The sequence below is a fragment of the Mus musculus genome, chromosome 3 (assembly GCF_000001635.26).
Source record: "Mus musculus strain C57BL/6J chromosome 3, GRCm38.p6 C57BL/6J".
Classification (NCBI taxonomy): Eukaryota; Metazoa; Chordata; class Mammalia; order Rodentia; family Muridae; genus Mus; species Mus musculus.
In genome coordinates this window covers 139700410-139721616 of record NC_000069.6, presented here as the reverse complement: position 1 = coordinate 139721616, position 21207 = coordinate 139700410, and the positions used below count along the sequence as shown (strand labels likewise).

The 21207-nt window shown below is 38.0% G+C and overlaps 1 protein-coding gene across 1 annotated transcript in view; it reads right to left on the bottom strand.

The window, feature by feature from the left end:
- Positions 1 to 11317: 11317 nt before the first annotated feature.
- Positions 11318 to 21207, bottom strand: part of Stpg2 (sperm tail PG rich repeat containing 2) — a 504407-nt gene continuing 494517 nt past the window's right edge. Inside the window, exons 13-14 of the mRNA NM_198659.2 lie at positions 19844 to 19992; positions 11318 to 12444 (exon numbers count right to left, since the gene is read on the bottom strand). Of these exons, the coding sequence (NP_941061.1) occupies position 12444; positions 19844 to 19992 (150 nt within the window). The 3' untranslated portion in view covers positions 11318 to 12443. The remainder of the gene's footprint in view (positions 12445 to 19843; positions 19993 to 21207) is intronic.

The window sequence follows — 21207 nt, the reverse complement described above, 5'->3', positions numbered from 1 at the left end:
CAGAGAGAACTTTATAGAAAGCACGCAGGATTTCGTTTACACTTTAAAGGGATGAGACTTGTAGATTAGTTTCTTTAGTAATTATGTGGAATAGAAAGATGGCTTTGCAGATTTAATAGTTTGAATATTCTAAGAGTTTTTAAGATATCCGTGTATATTTTCGGTTATTTTTAAAATTCTGACAGGCACAGTGGGAAGGGAAATGCTATGTTCTTTCTTCCATGCCCTCTAGCACACTAGCTAAAAATGGTGCCCCAGTAGTCAGAGAGAGTTAATTCATATCCCAGATGCCTTGCTCTCTCCCTAGGAGTAGATTGCTTATTGGCCTGACAAGGTCATTCTTCATTTTAACCATTACCATAACATTTTATATTGTCAAACACTATGTGGTTTTGCAGTCCTTAAAATCCCCCAGTGAAGTGAAGGAGATGACAAACACAATTATGTCTGATTTACAGACCAGGGAACTGGGACTCAAACAAGAGACAAAGCCATCATTGGTAAGGGCCATCCCAGAAGGCGAGGCTAAGGTCTCTGTTTATCATGTGAAGTACAGGAGTAAGCCTAAGGGATATCAGCCATGCATACAGATTCGTACATTCTTTGGAACTTTAGCTCCCCACCCAAGCTGATTCTTGGCAGCAACCATCTGTCAATGACTGAAGGGACACAGAAAGCAAGGCACAAATTTATGTCCCATGTGCTGAAATTTTAGCTACTCGAGATTAGGGTTGCATGAAGAAATAAAATGAAATATATGATAACTTGGAATTGGCTCTCCGAAAATACAGCGGAGAACTCGGGGCATACTTTACTATTGATGTGACAGCAAATAGTTAAAATAGTCAAAACAAAGGTCTATGGTTGCTTAGGGAAACCCCCCCTTCCCCGAAAGGATGAGATTATCTATTATTTAGTATAAATTCATTTAAATAGTATATGAACTTGAAAATACCACAGTTTCCAATTTGTTACTAATGTGAAGTTCAGCCTGTGACTTAGCATTCCAACAGGGCATTTTACCTTATTTGGCAGAATATAAAACCAGCATTTGTCTAGACACTGACTGTCAAACAATGCTAGACTTCCTGTCGTGTTTGAAGGGAGTGCATTCTGATTCCAGCCCACAGCCTAAGATCCCATCTCCTAGAAAGTGATAAAAATTTAAAATGAAGTGTCTGAGAAAACCTTTCATAGTAAGTGAACATTTGATTCTCAACTGGCGCTCAACCAGTGGGCTAAGGGTCAGGTGCCTGGCTGAATTTCAGTCTCCTAAGTTGGAATGTTGAACAGTTCACGTCTATTTTAAACCAAATCCAAACATGCAAATAGCCAGAGGAGACATGATTTTATGTAATTTAGTGTTTACTTGAAATGTTCTATCCCATTTCCCCACTGCCAATCAGGGACCTGGGGTTGCCCTGATGTTCCATTGATTCTAAAATCAATGGCTGTACTCTGGTGTTTAAGAGTATGATTGCTCTTTTAAAGCAAGCTGCACAGGAGAGGTGGTCCTTTTGAGTTTGATCAATTTTTACCACAATGAAGCAGAAGATCTGAGAATCAATACGATGAGCTAATTATAATGAAGAAGCTGGGGTTCTGCTTGTAAAGATGCACAGACTGAATGAACAGTTTGGTGGCCCGTCAGGAATGGGGATAAACGCTGGAAACGTATGGAATATGATATATACCGGCCTTGTTCTGACAAACACACTTTAATAAAAAGGAACACAAGTTAGAATTGTATTCTCTCATCCAGTTCGTTTCCTTCAATACATTATAGAATTCCTGGCTTAGTGAAATCACATAGTGTGAAAAGTAAAGTAACTTCCTGACATAAGATGCAATTGATACTATTCACTCTGCCACAGAATAACCAGATATGAGCCCCCAGATACCAATACTCTTCAACTTTAAGACAGAATCTTGCCTATCATAAATAGAAGTTGTTGTCTGAAGGAGAAACTAAACTTCAAAGGAGTCCAAATGATCCCTTCATTCGTAGAACCTGTTTTCATTGAGTATTTGCATTGAGATAAAATTTCTCTTTTGAAAAATATACAGCTAAGTGAAATTAGTATTTTTTTAGGAAGTTTTCAGAAAAGGGGAGAGGATAATAGGGAGAGGTGGGGCTGGGGGAAGAGGAGGGTGGGGGGCTTTGACTGAGATGTAGATGGAATTTATTAATTAATTAGAAATAAGGGTAGGGTGCTTCCATGTGTCCTTTATAGAAGTATTTTAGCATTATTAAAAACTTTCTTGATCCCTTTTGTACTCTACCCTTTACTGCTGTATACCTATATTAACTTTCTTGCCCCATCATTCCTTTAATCATGGTATTCCAGTTCATTATAACTCCCCTCTCAAAGCTCTCTCTATGGCCCCTTCATGATTTCCAGACTTCAGTGGTTATTCTAAGCCAAACACACATAGCTTAAAAGTCAATGCTAACAGCCACACATGTGAGAAAATGTAATAGTACTTGTCTTTCTGGGTTTGAGTTATACCACGGAGAATGATTTCCAGCTCCATCCACGGGCCTAGTAATTTTATTTTTCTTAGTATGTGAAATAATATTCCATTTTAAGCATGCCATGTACATTTTTATTGTACATTTCTAAGATGATGGATCTTTAGGCTAACTTCAATTTCCTGAATATTGAACAGCAATGAACATGGATGAGCAGATGTTTCTAGATATGGAGTCCTTCAGATAGATAGATAGATAGATAGATAGATAGATAGATAGATAGATAGATAGATGGATGGATGGATGGATAGATAGATAGATAGATAGATAGATAGATAGATAGATAGATAGATAGATAAATAGATATCTCCAAGAGTAAGACAGCTAGATCATGTGTATTTTTAGCTCTTTGAGGAACATCCACACTGGTTTGATAGTGGATGCAAGAGTTTGCACTCCCAGAAGCACTAAGTAGGTGTCCCTCTATCTACACATCCACACCATCAGTTATTGACAACCTTAGCTCTCTGATTTGGGTGAAATAATGTCTGTAAAGTCGTTTTAATCTCAATTTCTCTGATGACTAAGAATAGTGACCATTTTTAAATGGCGATCAAGCGTTATACTTTGTTATACTTTGTGTCTTTGGATAAATGACTGTTTACTGCTATGCCCCAACCTCTGTGATTTTTTTGTAATTATTATTTTTGAGATAATATACTTATATCATTCTCTGCTTCCTTTTCATTCCTCCAATCTCCTATGCACCTCAGACCCTAGCTGTCTTTCAAATAATGGTGTCTTGATTGTTTTTAAAGTGTGTGTGTGTTTATTCCTAAATGTATAAATACAACTTGCTCAGTCTTTATTATGTTATTCTACACTATGTTACTATGTTCTGGCTACTACTTGGAACTGGATAACCAGTTGCTGTGTTCTTCCCTGAGTGAACCCTCAGCGTTTCTTAGTGCCTGCAGTTCTTTGTCCTGGGTTGAGATTTAGTGAGCTCTCCCCTTTCTGCATTAGTGTGTCTGTCAATTGGTGTGGCCCTTGTTCATATCATCTCTAGGCAGCCATGCTATGGGATTTCACAGGAATAGCTTCTCTGACATTTCTAGTAGACACATTTTCATATGGATCTCTCTGTTCCTCTGGTTCTTACTTTCTTTCTGCCTCCTCTTGTACAATTATCCAAGTGCCTTAGGTTCCAGAGCTGTGTTGTAGATGCATCATGTTGAACTGGGCTCTACAGCTCTTTGATGGGTTGTGGTTGTATAACAGTCCCTGTATGTTGCAAAAAGAAACTTCCTTCCTAATCAAAGTCCCTACTTCCTTTTCCTATCCCCCTTTCCGGTCATTTAACCCTACCGTCCCCCTCTCGGTTATTCCTCCCCCATCCACTGCAGTGGTGTCTCTTCTTTACTCTCTGTATTATTCCCAGTTATATATTAGCATCTGAAGATTTAGAGATAGGTCTCTCAGAAAGAATAGGTGGCCTTTGTCTTTCTGGTCTGGTTACCTCACTCAATGTAATCTTTTCTAGGTCCATCCATTTTCCTAAAAATGTCATGCTTTCTTTTTTTCTTTACAAATGAATAGAATTCCATAATATGCGTGTCCCATGTGTTCATTCTTCTGCTGTAGGGCATCTAGGTTATTTCCACTTCCTGGCTATTGTGAATGAGTTGCCAGTGAACATTATTGAGCAAGCATCTGTGGAGAGGAATGTCAAGTCCTGTGGGCATATGCTCAGCAAGGTACAGCTGGATTACATAGTTCATTCATTTTTAGGGTTTTTGTTTTTTGTTTTTTGAGAATTCTCCACACTCATGATCAGAGTGGCTGCATCAATTAACATTCTTAGCAACAGAGCAACTGCGAATGAAGTTGACTCTTTCTTCAAGTCCTTGCCATCATTTGTTGTTGGCTGTTTTGTTGACCTTTGCCATTCTGATTGGGGAAGAGGAAAACTCAAGGTTCTTTTAATTTGCATTTCCCAGATGGTTAAGAATGTTGAATATTTTTTTGATGTTTAATATTTTTAAAACTATCTTTCAGCCATTTGTAGTTCACCTTTTTATATATGTTTATTCCCATATCCCAGTTTTAATTGAGCTGTATTCATTATGTTGAAATTTGTAATTTTTGTATATTTCAGGTATTAGCCCAGTGTTGGATAGACTGCAGGTAAAGATCCTTTCCCATGATGCAGGCTGCTTCTGACAATGAAAGGTTGTGTCCTTCGCTGTGCAGAAGTTTCTTCATCCTAACAAGTTCCATTTCCCTTTTATCCTTTGATATAAATTACTTGTCCACCACATGTAAGTTTCTTTTCACTTGTATTTTAGGGCTGTACCAAGAGTCCAATGCTAAATACAAGATTAGGAAGAATTTTTCCCTAGAGTTTTATAATCTCAGTGGTTAGGTACATTTAAGTCTTTTTGTTCAATTGTGACTTAAGGCTCATATTTAATATGAAGAAATGGCCCCATTTAATTCTTTTGTATGAGAGTTTTCAAATCATTTGCTAAAGAAAGTATTTTTCCCATTAAATGGTCCTGGTACATTCATAAAAGGAAGTTGACCACAGATATATTAATTTATGTCTATATTCTCAATTATATTCCATTAATCTAGATATCTTTCCCTATGTCACTACAGCACTGGTTTTACTACTATAGCTTTGTAATATTGCAAACTGGTAAAACCACTCTGGAAATGAATCTGGAGATTCCTTAGAAAATTGGAAATAGATCTACTTGAAGATCTAGCTACACCACTCTTGGTCATATACCCAAAAGATGACCCACCATTCCACAGGGGCATGTGTTCCATTATGTTTATAGTGGCCTTATTTATGATAGTCAGAAGCAGGGAACAACCTAGATGTCCCACAACAAAAGAATGGATACAGAAAATGTTGATCATTTACACAGTGGAATATTACTCAGCTATTAAGAATGAGGACAACCTTAGTTTTGCAGGCAAATGGATGGAACTAGAGAAAATCATCCTGAGTTGGGTAACTCAGACCCAAAAGGACATGCATGGTACATACTCACTAATAAGTGGATATCAGCCAAAAAAAAAAAAAAAAAAAAAAAAACACTTCAGAATACCCAGAATACAGTCCACAAAATTAAAAAACTTTGACAAGCCGAAGGGCAAGTAAGGATGCCTCAATCCCACTGGGGAGGGAGAAGAAATCAATCACAAAAGCAGGAAAGGAGGGACCTGGGATGGAAAGTGGACTGGGGGGAGCCAAAGAGGGGAACATCATCCGGTATTGGGTGAGGGAAAATGACTGAAATTACTTAAGACAAGTAGAAAGAATGGAAACAGACTATCTTGGGAGATAGGATGTGGAGGGACTCTACAAAATGTACCAGAGACCTGGAAGGTGAGAGATTCTCAGGACTTGAAGGGAGGGACCTTATATGAAATGCCCTACAGTGGGGAGAGGGAACTTGTAGAGCCCACCTCCAGCAAAAAGACAGGGCATCAAGTGAGGGATGGGGTTACCATCCCACAGTCAAAAACTCTGACCCATAGTTGTTCCTGTATGAAAGACCTGCAGGGATGGAAATGGAGAAGAGCCTGGGGAAAAGGAGACTCAGCAATAGGCTCAAAAAGGGATCAGCTTAAGGGGGGCCTCAAGGTGTGACACTATTACTGAGGCTATGGAGTGCTCACAAAAAGGGACCTATCATGACTGCCCTCTTTAAAGATCCAACAAGCAGCTGAAAGAGTCAGATGCAAATATTTGCACCCAACCAATGGACAGAAGCTACTGAACCCTGTGGTGGAATTATGGGAAGGCTGGAAGAAGCTGAGGAGGAGGGCAAGCCTGTAGGAGGACCAGGAGTCTCAACTAACTTGGACCCCCAAGATCTCTCAGACACTGGACCACCAACCAGGCAATATGCACCAGCTGATATGAGGCCCCCAACACATATATAGCAAAGGACTGCTTGGTCTGTGTTCATTCAGAGAAGATGCACCTAACTAGCAAAAGACTGGAGGCCCCAGGGAGTGGGGAGGCCTGGTGGGGCCGGGGTAGAGCTGATGAGGATATCCTCATAGAGATGGGGGGAGGAGGTACAGGATGGGGAACAGTCAGAGGGTGGGCTGGGAGAGGGATAAAATCTTCAGTGTAAAAAAAAAGATTAAATAAAATTTTTTAAAAAATGGAATTGAAATGGAAGTGAAAAACTTCATTGTTTATTTTTTAGACGACATGCTTTAAATTCCACATAAATTTAAGATTTTTCTTTTCCACAAATCACTGAAAATTTGTATGTAATTATGCTAACTTTTTGTGTTTCAGAAGAGGATTTCAATTTGAAACAAGATTAAAATGTAAAATTCATGGCCAGACCTGTGGAGGCGCCATGATAACAAAAGAAAAATGTAAAACATCAAGCCAGCCATAAGCCGTTTGATCTATCTTGCCTACAAGCTATCGTTGGGCAGGGGTGGCACAAAGCTTGTGGGAGTAACTAATTAATGTCTGGTATGACTGAATTCCTCCTCCATGAGGTCAAACCCAACCTGACACTAGCTAACCCAGAGACCTAGGGAGAAACCAAACATTACTGAGGTAAAACAAAACAAAACAAATTGTAGTGATAAAATGACTCCTAATGTTATTCTTTACAAGAAAATGTTGCTAAAAAGAAAATACAAAGAAAGAACGAGAGAAAGAAAGAAAGAAAGAAAGAAAGAAAGAAAGAAAGAAAGAGAGAGAGAGAGAAAGAAAGGAAGGTAGGTAGAAAGAAAGGGAGGGAGGGAGGGAGGGAGGGAGGAAGGAAGGAAGGAAGGAAGGAAGGAAGGAAGGAAGGAAGGAAGGAAGGAAGGAAGGAAGAAGAAGAAGAAGAAGAAAGGATAAGCAAATATGGTCAATAGCTAGAAAAGTTTCAGGAAAGAAAACCGGAAGCTTAATGACAATGAAATAAAAATGACCAAATATCACAGATAGAATCTAGCTCTGGAATAGTTTGATGATCTGAAGTGATAGTGATGAGAACTGAATTCTCTAGCACTAAAGAAAAACAGGATAAATAAATTTGCCCAGGAATGATCCTAGGGAACAATTAATGGGTAAAGATGAATCATGCACAGGTACAGGAGACAGAATGGGAAAGCAGGATTAAAATAAACACAGCATGAACTAACTCAGCAATATGTACAGCATGCTTAACCAGCATCTCAATAAAGCTGCGAACCCATCTACCTGCCACACAGATCACACCTGAGGTCTCTCTGGCATAAGTGTGAAGTAACTCCCTGGAAAATTCTTTATATAAAGTAAAGTAAGATCACACAATTTATCCTATCAGTGGCACATGACATGGTAAATTCTGGTTAAGGCACAACCAACATTTTCTTGAATGATAGCAAGAGATAAGTGACTGTAAGATAACAGGAGCCTGATTTTTCAAAGAACATATCATGCTGGCCCGACATATCTGAAAGTTTAGGTCAGAATCTATAACTGTAGTCAGTCAATTGGCACTCAACATCCCATGGCAATTATCTGAAGAGACGAATCTGCCCCTAGGAAGGCTAACAATAACATACTGGTGATCTAGAAATTAAAAGTCTAAATCAGGAGATATTTTATTCATGAACAAAACAGTTCTTCATTTATAGGGGTCTTTTAAATGATGTAATAGATTATAAGGAGAAGTTGTTAAATTAATAGTCAGATAGTATACGACAGGGAATGAAGTTCAAGCTATTCAAATAGAGAAGACAAAGGAAATAAGCACAAGTTTACTTTGAATAATGCCATTTAATAAATTGCTTAGTAAATTTTAAAATGTTTCTCCTCCACGGACACATGTACTTTACTGCTATTATACAAAATTAGAAATATTAATAAACTAAAAATAGGCACAAAGAACATAAAAGCAGAAAAAGTCAAGGAAATGAATTCTGTGATCAGCTTATAGTACTAGTTCACCTGTGGTTTAATTCTATTTCAATTTCTGACATTAGTTTATAAAACTATTATAATATTACATATAGGTTTCATTTGAATATAAATCACTCACATTGCTTTCTTGTTTCTCAAAGCTTATTTTAATATCTAATAACATGAGGGCTTATTTCCCAAAGCTCTGAAGGAAAGAATGTTCGCTGTCTCTCTCCAGGCTTCAGGTGGATGTCTGACAATCTTTAGTGTTCAGCCTCAGCTACATCACTATCTACTTTGCCTTCATTGTCATGGGCTGGTCTCCCTGTGCATGTTCCTGTAGCCAGAGCTGCACTTTCTATAAGAAAACAGTTACACTGAGTTTAGCCCCACTCTGATTACAAGCATTCTCCATCATACAGACTGCTTGATGATCAATTTTTCCAACGCCTTAATTGCTTACTCAATAGAGAATGTACTCGTGGATAGGGCTCCAGAGACACTATTTCCTCCACGAACTTAACTGTCAGAGTTAAGCTCCAATTTCACAAATCTCAGAGTTCATGTTATTCCTGTGATATTTCTTTCAGACATTATTTCCTTATGTCTCATATGAACCGTGTAATTTATTTTTTACTAGATTTTTTTTTTGGAAAATTCAGTCAATTCTATATACTTGACATGCATTCTACAATTTAGAGCATACTGGAGACTGTTCTTTAAAAAATACAAGCTTCACATTTTGTAAAAAGATTTTCATTGTCATCTGAATTATTTTCTTTATGAAATATTCTCTGGCATGTAGAGCTGCCGATCATCTATGATAGAGAACTACTGATGACCACGCTGAATGACTTATGTTCTGGCCATAAAATACAGAGAAAGGTGATTAAGCAATTTGCTTAGGATTCCACGGCTAAGACTTGAGAACAAAGTCTTCTCTCCAGTGCCTGGTAGTTTTGAGGTATTTTCTACAACTCATTTTAGTTCAGTTTATTCAATTCAACACAAGAGTACTTATCCATTGAGGAGTTATCCTGTTTTATTGTTTTGTTGTTTTAATCATTAAAATGTTGATTCATCTTAGGTACATTAATGAGGATGCTTTGCAACAGACTGTCTTGAATTAGAATTGGAACATCTCCAAAGCACTTGAATTTTTAGAAATTACATTGATTTTCAAATACATGGATAACTCAATTACTATCTATATAATTTCTGCAGCTCTTTATCAAATCTCAAAGTGTCAATAATCCATCTGAAATGTGAGCAATGATTTAAATTATTCTGTGACTAATTTGTTTTTCAAAACATTACTTATAACAGAGCATCTACCAAGCTTTTGAGAATTAATATGTTAACCTGTAATATGGATGTGATGAACACGAATCTGACAGAGCATGAACCAAGGTAACACAAGAAAACTGAATTTTAGGAATGATTGGGAGAAAGGGAGAACCCTGAAAGTCAGCAACGAAATGCCTGAAAACCAAATAGTAAGGAGGAGATACAAAAGCATTGTAAAGGGAAAGCAAACCAACCAACCAACCAAAACAAAACAACAACAAATTCCAACCATAATCCTATCTTCTAGTGGGGTCCTCCCTAATTCTGCCAGGTGAAAAGCAAGTTGAATAGTGTCACCAACCCCAATCATAGCAGCAGGCAGGGAACTAAACTGCTGAAGAATTCTATGGTCCCACAGCGCATCCATTGTAGGGGCCTGCCTGGTGGGTTTCCTACCTGCTTTGCTACCTAGGAACCTACTTCATCTGTTTCATCCTATAGAAGCCAAAACTCTGCAAAGGGTTCTTGTACTGCTACCTATTTTTTAGGTGCTAGCAGCTGGGCCCTGATGGAAACTGAGCCATAGTCATCTGCAGCCTTGTTCAATATCTTGTAGGTTTAGGTCCAGCAGGTTTCTTAAGCACAAGCTTAAGTCCTAGCACACTTGCTCCTTCTGTAGTCTCAGAGCTGTAACTACTGGTGCCATGGGCAACTTGTGATTCATTGTGAAGGTCCTGGGTAAAATTTCCTTTACATATTTGGGCTCAGTTACTGGCATTATAACATGTGGCATAACTGATATTTTTTCTCAAGGGACTTGGGAATAGATAGTATTTCCACACATTGAAACTTTAGCAGCTGCTGAACATAACCAAATGTTATCAAATGTTTATTTCATTGAAGATGTGTACATGTATGGAACCTCATATCCATGGCAAAAAAATTATTACTAACTTCATTTCCTGCTGTATTCTAGATAAATGACACACTTGAAGATACCGACTACATTGAAAAAAAATGAAGAAATAATATCAAAACCAAATTTAGTTTTTTCTCTATTTCAAAGATGAAGCACCCAGTTCACTGATGTCCTACATCCCACCTAACAGCAAAACTGTTTTCCCACAAAGTCTACTCCATAAAATTGGAAAAGTGACAATTAGAGCATAAGAATACACTACTGGCACAAGGAAGCATCCACAAAAGGAACTTGGCTTCTCTAAAGGAGAACAGCAGTAATTCTGCAGCAGTAGAAATTACATTTCAAATGGCAATACCCAAAAGGAATTCAAAATAAAGATTATAATGAAACTCTCTTGAGATGCCAAGGGAGTAGATAGGCAATACAAATAAGTGTTAAAAATACTGTGGAATATGAATCCAAAATTCAACAAAGAGATGTACGTATTTTGAAATGTCAGAACTTGGGAGCCAAGTTTGCAATCAGTGTGATAACATTTGTTCTTATCTTGTATGACAAACTTGAACAAAGAAGAGGATTTCAGAACACAACAAGTCTTTTGAGTTAATCAAGCCAGATAAAGCAAAAGAAGAAAAGAAAGGAAGAGAATGGATGAGATGGGATAAGGCTAAAAAAAAACTAAAAACAAAAACAAAACAAAACCCAAGACATATCAGATGGAATGTCATTAATTTAATTTTCCCATTACCGTAATTTCAGAAGGTTAAGGATACAGGAATTAAAAATTCCTGAAGCCTAGATATTTTACGAAGTTCTGGGGATACAGATACCTATCTATACATAAGCAAGTCAAAGGAACAAAGCCAAGTAGACTTACGCCAAATGGATGATCAGTGATGCATGCAGTACTCAAAATTATAAGAGAAGATAGAATTAGAAACACGAAGAGCCCTGTGTCAAACCACACACTAGGAAATTTCCACTAGACTTCCAGCATAGTTCTCAACAGAAAGCCCACATGTGAGCAACAAATTGACTGAGATCCAACCAGCCCTGGTGACGAACAGCACTCAGCAGAACCAGCCTTCAGAATGGAAGTCAAAAATACTTTTGCAAATAAACGTAAATTTAGAAAATTCATTACCACCAGATCAACTATGTCAGAAATACCAATCAAGTACTAGGAATCAAAGATAATAATCACCATTATAGAAGCACATGTTGTAATGTGTGCAGAATTGCCAAAACCTAACCCATACAGATTTTAATATACTTCTGCTACAGAAAAATAAATGAATAGCCATCTTCCCAAACAACAGGCCATGGAAAAGGGTTTTTGACAATTTAATTACTTTCCCTTGTTCTCCTACTTGCCCATAAAATAAACACAAAGTGAGGCATAGAGAATAGTCTTTTGTGATTCTTTTCATTTTATACTTTTTGATTTTTAGAGAAACAGAGCATAAGAAAATTAGCCAGGAGCGTAGCACATCCACAACATAACAGAACTTGCTTTACTTTTACATGTTTTATGTTCAGAGCATCAATGCACTCTCTGGTGAGAGACAGATTCTAAAGTTAAAAAAGAAAAGCTTTCATTGGACGTCTTTATTTAAGCCCACATTTCATCTGGAGGCATCAAATGTATGTGTTTACAAAGAATGCAATGAAGAATATGAATATATATATATATTATTTATTTATATATCTTCTGTAATGGAGAAATTTGATAGAAAAATAGAATTAAATTTGCTACAGCAACAGACTTTCCTGTTTGTAGAGGTTAGAATGGATACTGTCCTTTGAGCTGCTGATGTAGGATGTCCCCACAATGGAAGTACATCTCTGAAAGAAGAAAGAAAACTTGTTTCAATAAGTTGTGTCTCTATCTGAGCCCACATATGCTTTCTGGTTGCTTCTTATTATCCCAAACAAGGAACCAGTATAGCAGTTCAGCCAAGCATCCTAACTGTGGAATACCTTTTAAAATGTGCTTCTTTATTTAAAAAGACACACAACTAAGTAGCTTCAAGTAGTCCCTCCCTGGAAACATGGCCTTTGGGTTGGACTAATGGTCTGCTGGACACGGGGGCTTCATAAAAATGGATGTTAGTGTGTGCTCTGAACCTGCAACCATGTGGACGCTGTATCCCAAGAGTAGCACATCTAACGAGACGAACCTGAGAGGGAGTCAAGAGGGAATACCAGTTAATATGCTCTTGATTCTTTTATGGTCTAACTTAATACACTGGCCATTAGGAGGGACAAATGGTCTGGGAGCAGAGGTCTTTCACAGTGCTGCTACAGCAGCAATAAGCACAGTGCAGTTACTTATATAATATGCTTGTAGCATGTAGGAAGCTCTATTAGGATTAATCTGTGGAGAAACGGTAGCCTTTTCCTAAGCTTTGTGTCTGTGAGACTATAAATGACAAATATTGCTTTGATACCTTCTAAGGAAGAAACCCTTGAATAGAGGGAAACCTGGGATTATGAGAGTTTGTTCAGGTTCCATCCCTCTGACCATCTGATATGACTTTCCAAACCAAGAGGTGGTTGTTTTCTGTCAACCACACAACACTGCTCTGCTGTCTTGATGTCTCCCCTGTTACACACACTTGGGTTGGGTTGGTGTCAGCAGTTGGACATATTAGCTCACTTATCTCCTTGAGAGTTAGTATAGTAGCTCAGCAGAGCATGAACCTTCTCTCTAACTGTGTCATAATTAAGCAGATGCTTTGCTTTTTCCCAGAAATTTAAGTAAAGATGGAGATTCCAAATGGCATCAGATTTACTGGAGTCCAAAATATTCCTAAATGGAAATCTGTCAGGTTTCTCTAAGGGTTTGCATTGACAACAGCAAACTTGTCTAAACATGGAGAAGATGGGAGGAGGTCCTCTTGATCATCTGTAATGCTGAATTTAACTAATGAGTACAAATGTTAACATAAAGAGAATAGATCCTTGCAGAAGACTGGGAGACTGAGTTTATAAAATTCCCCTTGCTGGGCAGTGGTGACGCATGCTTTTAATCCCAGCACTTGAAAGGCAGAGGCAGGCGGATTTCTGAGTTTGAGGCCAGCCTGGTCTACAGAGTGAGTTCCAGGACAGTCAGGGCTACACAGAAAAACCCTGTCTCGACCCCATCCCCTCCCCCCCACAAAAAACCACGACTCCCCGTTTTTACAGTTGTAAATGTCCACTAAAGATACCGAGTTTTAGGAATTGATACACAAAAGAGAAAACACTAAAGAATTATGATAATAAGAAGTGTTAGATATGGCAATGAGCAATATATTATAGACTATGTATCTGAAAATATCATATTACGAAGAACATTTTTGTCTAAATACACATCAAGGAAGGAGGCCACAGAGATCGCCAGAAGAACCAGGGACCTGTGGAGAGAGATAAGGAGCACGTAATCTAAGGCAAGCCCATACTCGCTGTGAGGGAGCCAATGGGGCAATGCTGAGGAGATAAGAAATCACTCTGATATCTTCCTTAATTTCTTTCTTCAGAGATTTGAAGTTTTTATCATACAGATCTTTCACTTCCTTAGTTAGAGTCACACCAAGATATTTTATATTATTTGTGACTATTGAGAAGGGTGTTGTTTCCCTAATTTCTTTCTCAGCCTGTTTATTCTTTGTATAGAGAAAGGCCATTGACTTGTTTGAGTTTATTTTATATCCAGCTACTTCACCGAAGCTGTTTATCAGGTTTAGGAGTTCTCTGGTAGAATTTTTAGGGTCACTTATATATACTATCATATCATCTGCAAAAAGTGATATTTTGACTTCCTCTTTTCCAATTTGTATCCCCTTGATCTCCTTTTGTTGTCGAATTGCTCTGGCTAATACTTCAAGTACTATGTTGAAAAGGTAGGGAGAAAGTGGGCAGCCTTGTCTAGTCCCTGATTTTAGTGGGATTGCTTCCAGCTTCTCTCCATTTACTTTGATGTTGGCTACTGGTTTGCTGTAGATTGCTTTTATCATGTTTAGGTATGGGCCTTGAATTCCTGATCTTTCCAAAACTTTTATCATGAATGGGTGTTGGATCTTGTCAAATGCTTTTTCTGCATCTAACGAGATGATCATGTGGTTTTTGTCTTTGAGTTTGTTTATATAATGGATTACATTGATGGATTTTCGTATATTAAACCATCCCTGCATCCCTGGAATAAAACCTACTTGGTCAGGATGGATGATTGCTTTAATGTGTTCTTGGATTCGGTTAGCAAGAATTTTATTGAGGATTTTTGCATCGATATTCATAAGAGAAATTGGTCTGAAGTTCTCTATCTTTGATGGATCTTTCTGTGGTTTAGGTATCAGAGTAATAGTGGCTTCATAAAATGAGTTGGGTAGAGTACCTTCTACTTCTATTTTGTGAAATAGTTTGTGCAGAATTGGAATTAGATCTTCTTTGAAGGTCTGATAGAACTCTGCACTAAACCCATCTGGTCCTGGGCTTTTTTTGGTTGGGAGACTATTAATAACTGCTTCTATTTCTTTTGGTGATATGGGACTGTTTAGATGGTCAACTTGATCCTGATTCAACTTTGGTACCTGGTATCTGTCCAGAAATTTGTCCATTTCGTCCAGGTTTTCCAGTTTTGTTGAGTATAGCCTTTTGTAGAAGGATCTGATGGTGTTTTGGATTTCTTCAGGATCTGTTGTTATGTCTCCCTTTTCATTTCTGATTTTGTTAATTAGGATTTTGTCCCTGTGCCCTTTAGTGAGTCTAGCTAAGGGTTTATCTATCTTGTTGATTTTCTCAAAGAACCAACTCCTCGTTTGGTTAATTCTTTGAATAGTTCTTCTTGTTTCCACTTGGTTGATTTCACCCCTGAGTTTGATTATTTCCTGCCGTCTACTCCTCTTGGGTGAATTTGCTTCCTTTTTTTCTAGAGCTTTTAGATGTGTTGTCAAGCTGCTAGTATGTGCTGTCTCCCCTTTCTTCTTGGAGGCACTCAGAGCTATGAGTTTCCCTCTTAGAAATGCTTTCATTGTGTCCCATAGGTTTGGGTACGTTGTGGCTTCATTTTCATTAAACTCTAAAAAGTCTTTAATTTCTTTCTTTATTCCTTCCTTGACCAAGGTATCATTGAGAAGAGTGTTATTCAGTTTCCACGTGAATGTTGGCTTTCCATTATTTATGTTGTTATTGAAGATCAGTCTTAGGCCATGGTGGTCTGATAGGATACATGGGACAATTTCAATATTTTTGTATCTATTGAGGCCTGTTTTGTGACCAATTATATGGTCAATTTTGGAGAAGGTCCCGTGAGGTGCTGAGAAGAAGGTATATCCTTTTGTTTTAGGATAAAATGTTCTGTAGATATCTGTCAGCAGATGCTGGCGTGGATGTGGAGAAAGAGGAACACTCCTCCATTGTTGGTGGGAATGCAGGCTTGTACAACCACTCTGGAAATCAGTCTGGCGGTTCCTCAGAAAACTGGACATAGTACTACCGGAGGATCCAGCAATACCTCTCCTGGGCATATATCCAGAAGATGCCCCAACAGGTAAGAAGGACACATGCTCCACTATGTTCATAGCAGCCTTATTTATAATAGCCAGAAGCTGGAAAGAACCCAGATGCCCCTCAACAGAGGAATGGATACAGAAAATGTGGTACATCTACACAATGGAGTACTACTCAGCTATTAAAAAGAATGAATTTATGAAATTCCTAGCCAAATGGATGGACCTGGAGGGCATCATCCTGAGTGAGGTAACACATTCACAAAGAAACTCGCACAATATGTATTCACTGATAAGTGGATATTAGCCCCAAACCTAGGATACCCAAGATATAAGATATAATTTGCTAAACACATGAAACTCAAGAAGAATGAAGACTGAAGTGTGGACACTATGCCCCTCCTTAGATTTGGGAACAAAACACCCATGGAAGGAGTTACAGAGACAAAGTTTGGAGCTGAGATGAAAGGATGGACCATGTAGAGACTGCCATATCCAGGGATCCACCCCATAATCAGCATCCAAACGCTGACACCATTACATACGCTAGCAAGATTTTATTGAAAGGACCCAGATGTAGCTGTCTCTTATGAGACTATGCCGGGGCCTAGCAAACACAGAAGTGGATGCTCACAGTCAGCTAATGGATGGATCATAGGGCTCCCAATGGAGGAGCTAGAGAAAGTAGCCAAGGAGCTAAAGGGATCTGCAACCCTATAGGTGGAACAACATTATGAACTAACCAGTACCCCGGAGCTCTTGACTCTAGCTGCATATATATCAAAAGATGGCCTAGTCGGCCATCACTGGGAAGAGAGGCCCATTGGACTTGCAAACTTTATATGCCCCAGTACAGGGGAACATCAGGGCCAAAAAGGGGGAGTGGGTGGGCAGGGGAGTGGGGGTGGGTGGATATGGGGGACTTTTGGTATAGCATTGGAAATGTAAATGAGTTAAATACCTAATAAAAAATGGAAAAAAAAAAAAAAAAGAAATCACTCTGAGAGGCTCCATCCAGCAGCTGGCGCAGACAGACACAGATACCCGCAGCCAAACAGTAGATGGAGCTTGGGGACTCTTATGGAAGAATAGGAAGAAGGATTGCGGGCCTCAAAGGGAATAGGAACTCCACAGGAAGACCAACAGAGTCAAATAACATGGCCCTTGGGACTCTCTGAGACTGAACCACCAATCAAAGAACATACACAGGCTGGACCTAGGCTTCCTCACACATATGCAGCTTGGTCCCAAACAACTGAACCAGAGGCTATCTCAAAAGCTGTTGCCTGTACGTAGATATGTTCGTCTAGCTGGGCTGCCTTGTCCGGCCTCAGTGGGAGAGGATGCGCCAGGCCTCTCAGAGACTTGTTATGCCAGGGTCGGGGCAGAGGGAACACTGAAGGAGTACCCACCACTCAGGAGAATGGGAGGGGAAATGGGGGAAGGATTATGGGAAGAGGTGACCTGTAGGGATGTAAGGCAAATACATAATAAATAAGTAACTTTTTAGAAAGAGAGGAATCAGTCACAAAGTGGGTGAGTAAGAGACTAAGCTCAGATTTTGCCATCTTCAGGGTCCTACAGGCAGAACCTGAAGAGACAGAAAGAACACGTGGGAACCCCCACATTGTACTGCTCTCTAATGGAAGATATTTTTCAAAGCCCATGTGCATGTGGCCCACAGACCAAAAAGTAGTGTTAAAAATGACAGCTAAAGATTTTACCAGTGGCACAGTATCTAACTGTCACACAAGAAGGAGGAAAGCAGACAGAAGGCAGGCATGGCAACACATTGACTGCCCCCCACCCCCCGTGACAGAGGGTTAGTGCCTGAGAAGTGAGTGAGTGATGAGAACTCCATCTCCTGACAAGTGAGGGAGCCATGTTCTGAAGAGGCTGATACCAGTAGCGTATACATCCCTGTGCAGGCATGTCTGTGGTGTAGGAACATGGGCATCAGAGATCAATTGTGTGGTAAGCTTTCATAAGCAACATTGATACAAGCAACGTATTAGCCATTTTTGCTAGATATGGAGAAGAGATAGAAATGAGCAGGCAGACAGAGCCTATAAGCAGGGCTAAGTCTCAGTGGGAGTCAGGGCTGCCTTCTATGGTTTAAACATTATGGAGAATGAAATGCCCAATGCCAACAAGGCAAAGCTTATACATACTAGTCAAAGGGAAGTTTTGGAGTTGAAATGAAAACATGATTTCCACTAGGAACACGGGAGATGGACTTATCTTCAAGCTAGGTGATGAACGGCTCAAGAGCTAGAGGAAGTTCTTAAGAAAACAGAGAATAAAACGGAAATAAAGTAGTTACAATGCTTATGAGAACACGTAGGATTCATTAAACATGGGACAAAAATGCTCCTCACCAGATTGTGAAGTCAGGGTGAGAACGAATATAGAACAGCAATATTTGAAAATATAATAGGCTATAATTTTATGACTAATAAAAATCTCCACCAAATTACACCATGCCAAATATTAGCAAACATCAAAGAACAGTGCAAAAGAAGGTGAAGGCAAGAAAATGTGGGCACATTGAGTCTGTGTGTGGGCCGTTGTTTTGTTTTATTCTGAAGCTCTGAAAGCAGATAAAAGACACTATCTTCAAAGCAAAACCAGCTCATTAGGAGACTAGGAGACAGATACTGGCAATTTTGATATGCAGAAAGAAAATACTTACTAAGCTAGATTTCCTTAACTTAGCAAAAACATTTTCCAAAAATTAAAATAAAACAAGGACATTGCTTTTCTATACAAAATACTTATGTATTCACTCATGTAAAATGCAGATATTCCAATATAGGTCATCACTGACCAATAGAATTATAGTTTTAACCACAGATGTTTTTATACTTACTACAAAAAAGTGAAGAAATAAAAACCAGAATAGTTTACTTAGCTTAAGATGTCTGAAATATTTTCTAGCACATAGTGTAAAGTATTTTAACTTGGGTATTCTTAACCATAAATGTAAATATCAGAGTTATTTATATTTTATCTCAGGGACACTAATAAGAAATTTGATTTGTTTCTCTGGTAGTCTGTGATATATCAGAATTTGAAGGTTTAGATGTTTATTAACTTGATAAATAACTTGTTTATTTAGAATCTAGTTCTGTAATAATTAATATAAAAATGTTCAAGCCTTACAGTACAATACCTTTTAGTAGTATAAACATGAAACGGGAGAGTCTTTAGATACAGCACCATCAATCTAAGCCCTATCCTACATTACAAAATAATCAAAGCCTAAGTTATTATCATAGTCATTGTGAGGAATTCAGTGGTTAGCTTACAGCTCGTAAGCTATTTGCTTTATAAGAGAGTATCTATTGTGTGTCTAAATGTACACAGAGGGACAATTTATTCAGAAGATATTCATTCTGCTATATCACACAATCCAAAAATATCTGGCTCAAGCACAATATGAATTGATTATAATTTATTATAATATAATTTATTTTTGTATTGAAAAACTAGTTAATTAAGATTCCATAACTTAACCATGTTAAGGTAACTCCTTTGTCTTGCCATTAAAAACAAAAAGAAAACCAGGTACTAAAAGCAGATTAGCAGTCTAATGTAGAAGCATGACGTGGCTTTTCCCCTCTAATCTCCTAATGATTACTTAGCATCATAACCAGGTTGATCACCTTGAGGGAAGTCAAGGGTATGACCAATATTGCAGTGAGAGCGCATGTTACATACATGTCTCTCCATGACTTCTTGTACAGCATGCTTACCAGTTAAAATACTGTAATTTCTCTCTTTGAAATTTTTGTGTGGCTTTTTGTGATGGACAACCAGTATTTTCTCTATTAGGAGAGGATGAACACGGCAGAGTGACATTGTATGTTCTCTTCAGAAGAGAATGTCTTAGAAATGGACTGAGCTGTGGATAAAAAAGAAACAATTTATTTCAATTATATTATCTATATGCCTTAAAGGAGTCATTTTGGATAAATGAACAATGATCTCATCGATACAAATTAACTCACTATATCATTCATTAATATATATAATTTGGATTAATATTTATAAATGTTCTTTAACATGTAAAAAGTTATTAGTCATGATCTTAACTAAATCTTACTTAATATCCTTGCCAAAATTTTATTTGTATATCATATATACTATATTATAATATATAACATATACTATAATATATATTATAACTATAGTATATATAATATGTACATATTATATATCAAAATATGCTATAATTACAACTTATCATATGTAGTATATGTCTATAAATGTGTGTATATAATATTATTTAAGCATTATGAACATGAGCTAGGAAAATATGAGACATTTACCTTGCCTAGGCAATATATCAATGAAAGTATTGAGAAGAAAAAATTTGAAGCAACTTTACAAGTGATTAAATACAACAATTAACGAAATGTTTGTTCATCCACTATTATCTACGTGTCTTTTTGCAAACATTTGTAAAATTGAGATAGTGAAATCATACAATGGGATGGTAAAATCAGAAGTCATAACTCTGCCGTTGTACTGCTGTCAGTGTTAAATGTAATCAGGTATGTGAGCAGACCAAAACTAGCACGCAGTGGTAACGTAGCCCTGGCAACACCTCCTTTCCAAATATGCTGCCCTCCCACTGAGCACACACCATAAAATTTATGGACAAGCAGGGAACTGAGAAGAGCAGTTTAAGAAAACAAGTTGAGACTTCTGCATTCTAGGGCTTATAGTTTTCTATATGGGGCTGAATGTGATAAGACAGCAGTTACAGGCTTAAAATCAGCTTCAAATAGGAGGATAATTAGCAATTAGCAATTTTTTTTTCCGAGAGGATGGTCCTGACTTATGAGCTTGAATTTCCTTGTGTTTGAAATGGAGTCAGAGCTGGTGTATTTTATATTACTTTATATATGATAGACAAATCAACACAGTTAGTCAGCGTGAAGTCATCCTTATCAATTCCCTCCTATCCTTGACGTTTCTTCCCTATAACTACCCCAGCTTTTAAGCTACTACCCTACTGCTCTGTAACGGCAATGGATACTTCCTCTAGAGCAGGGTCTCACACTTCCTAATGTTATAACCCTTTTATATGCTGTGGTGACTTCCAACTATAACA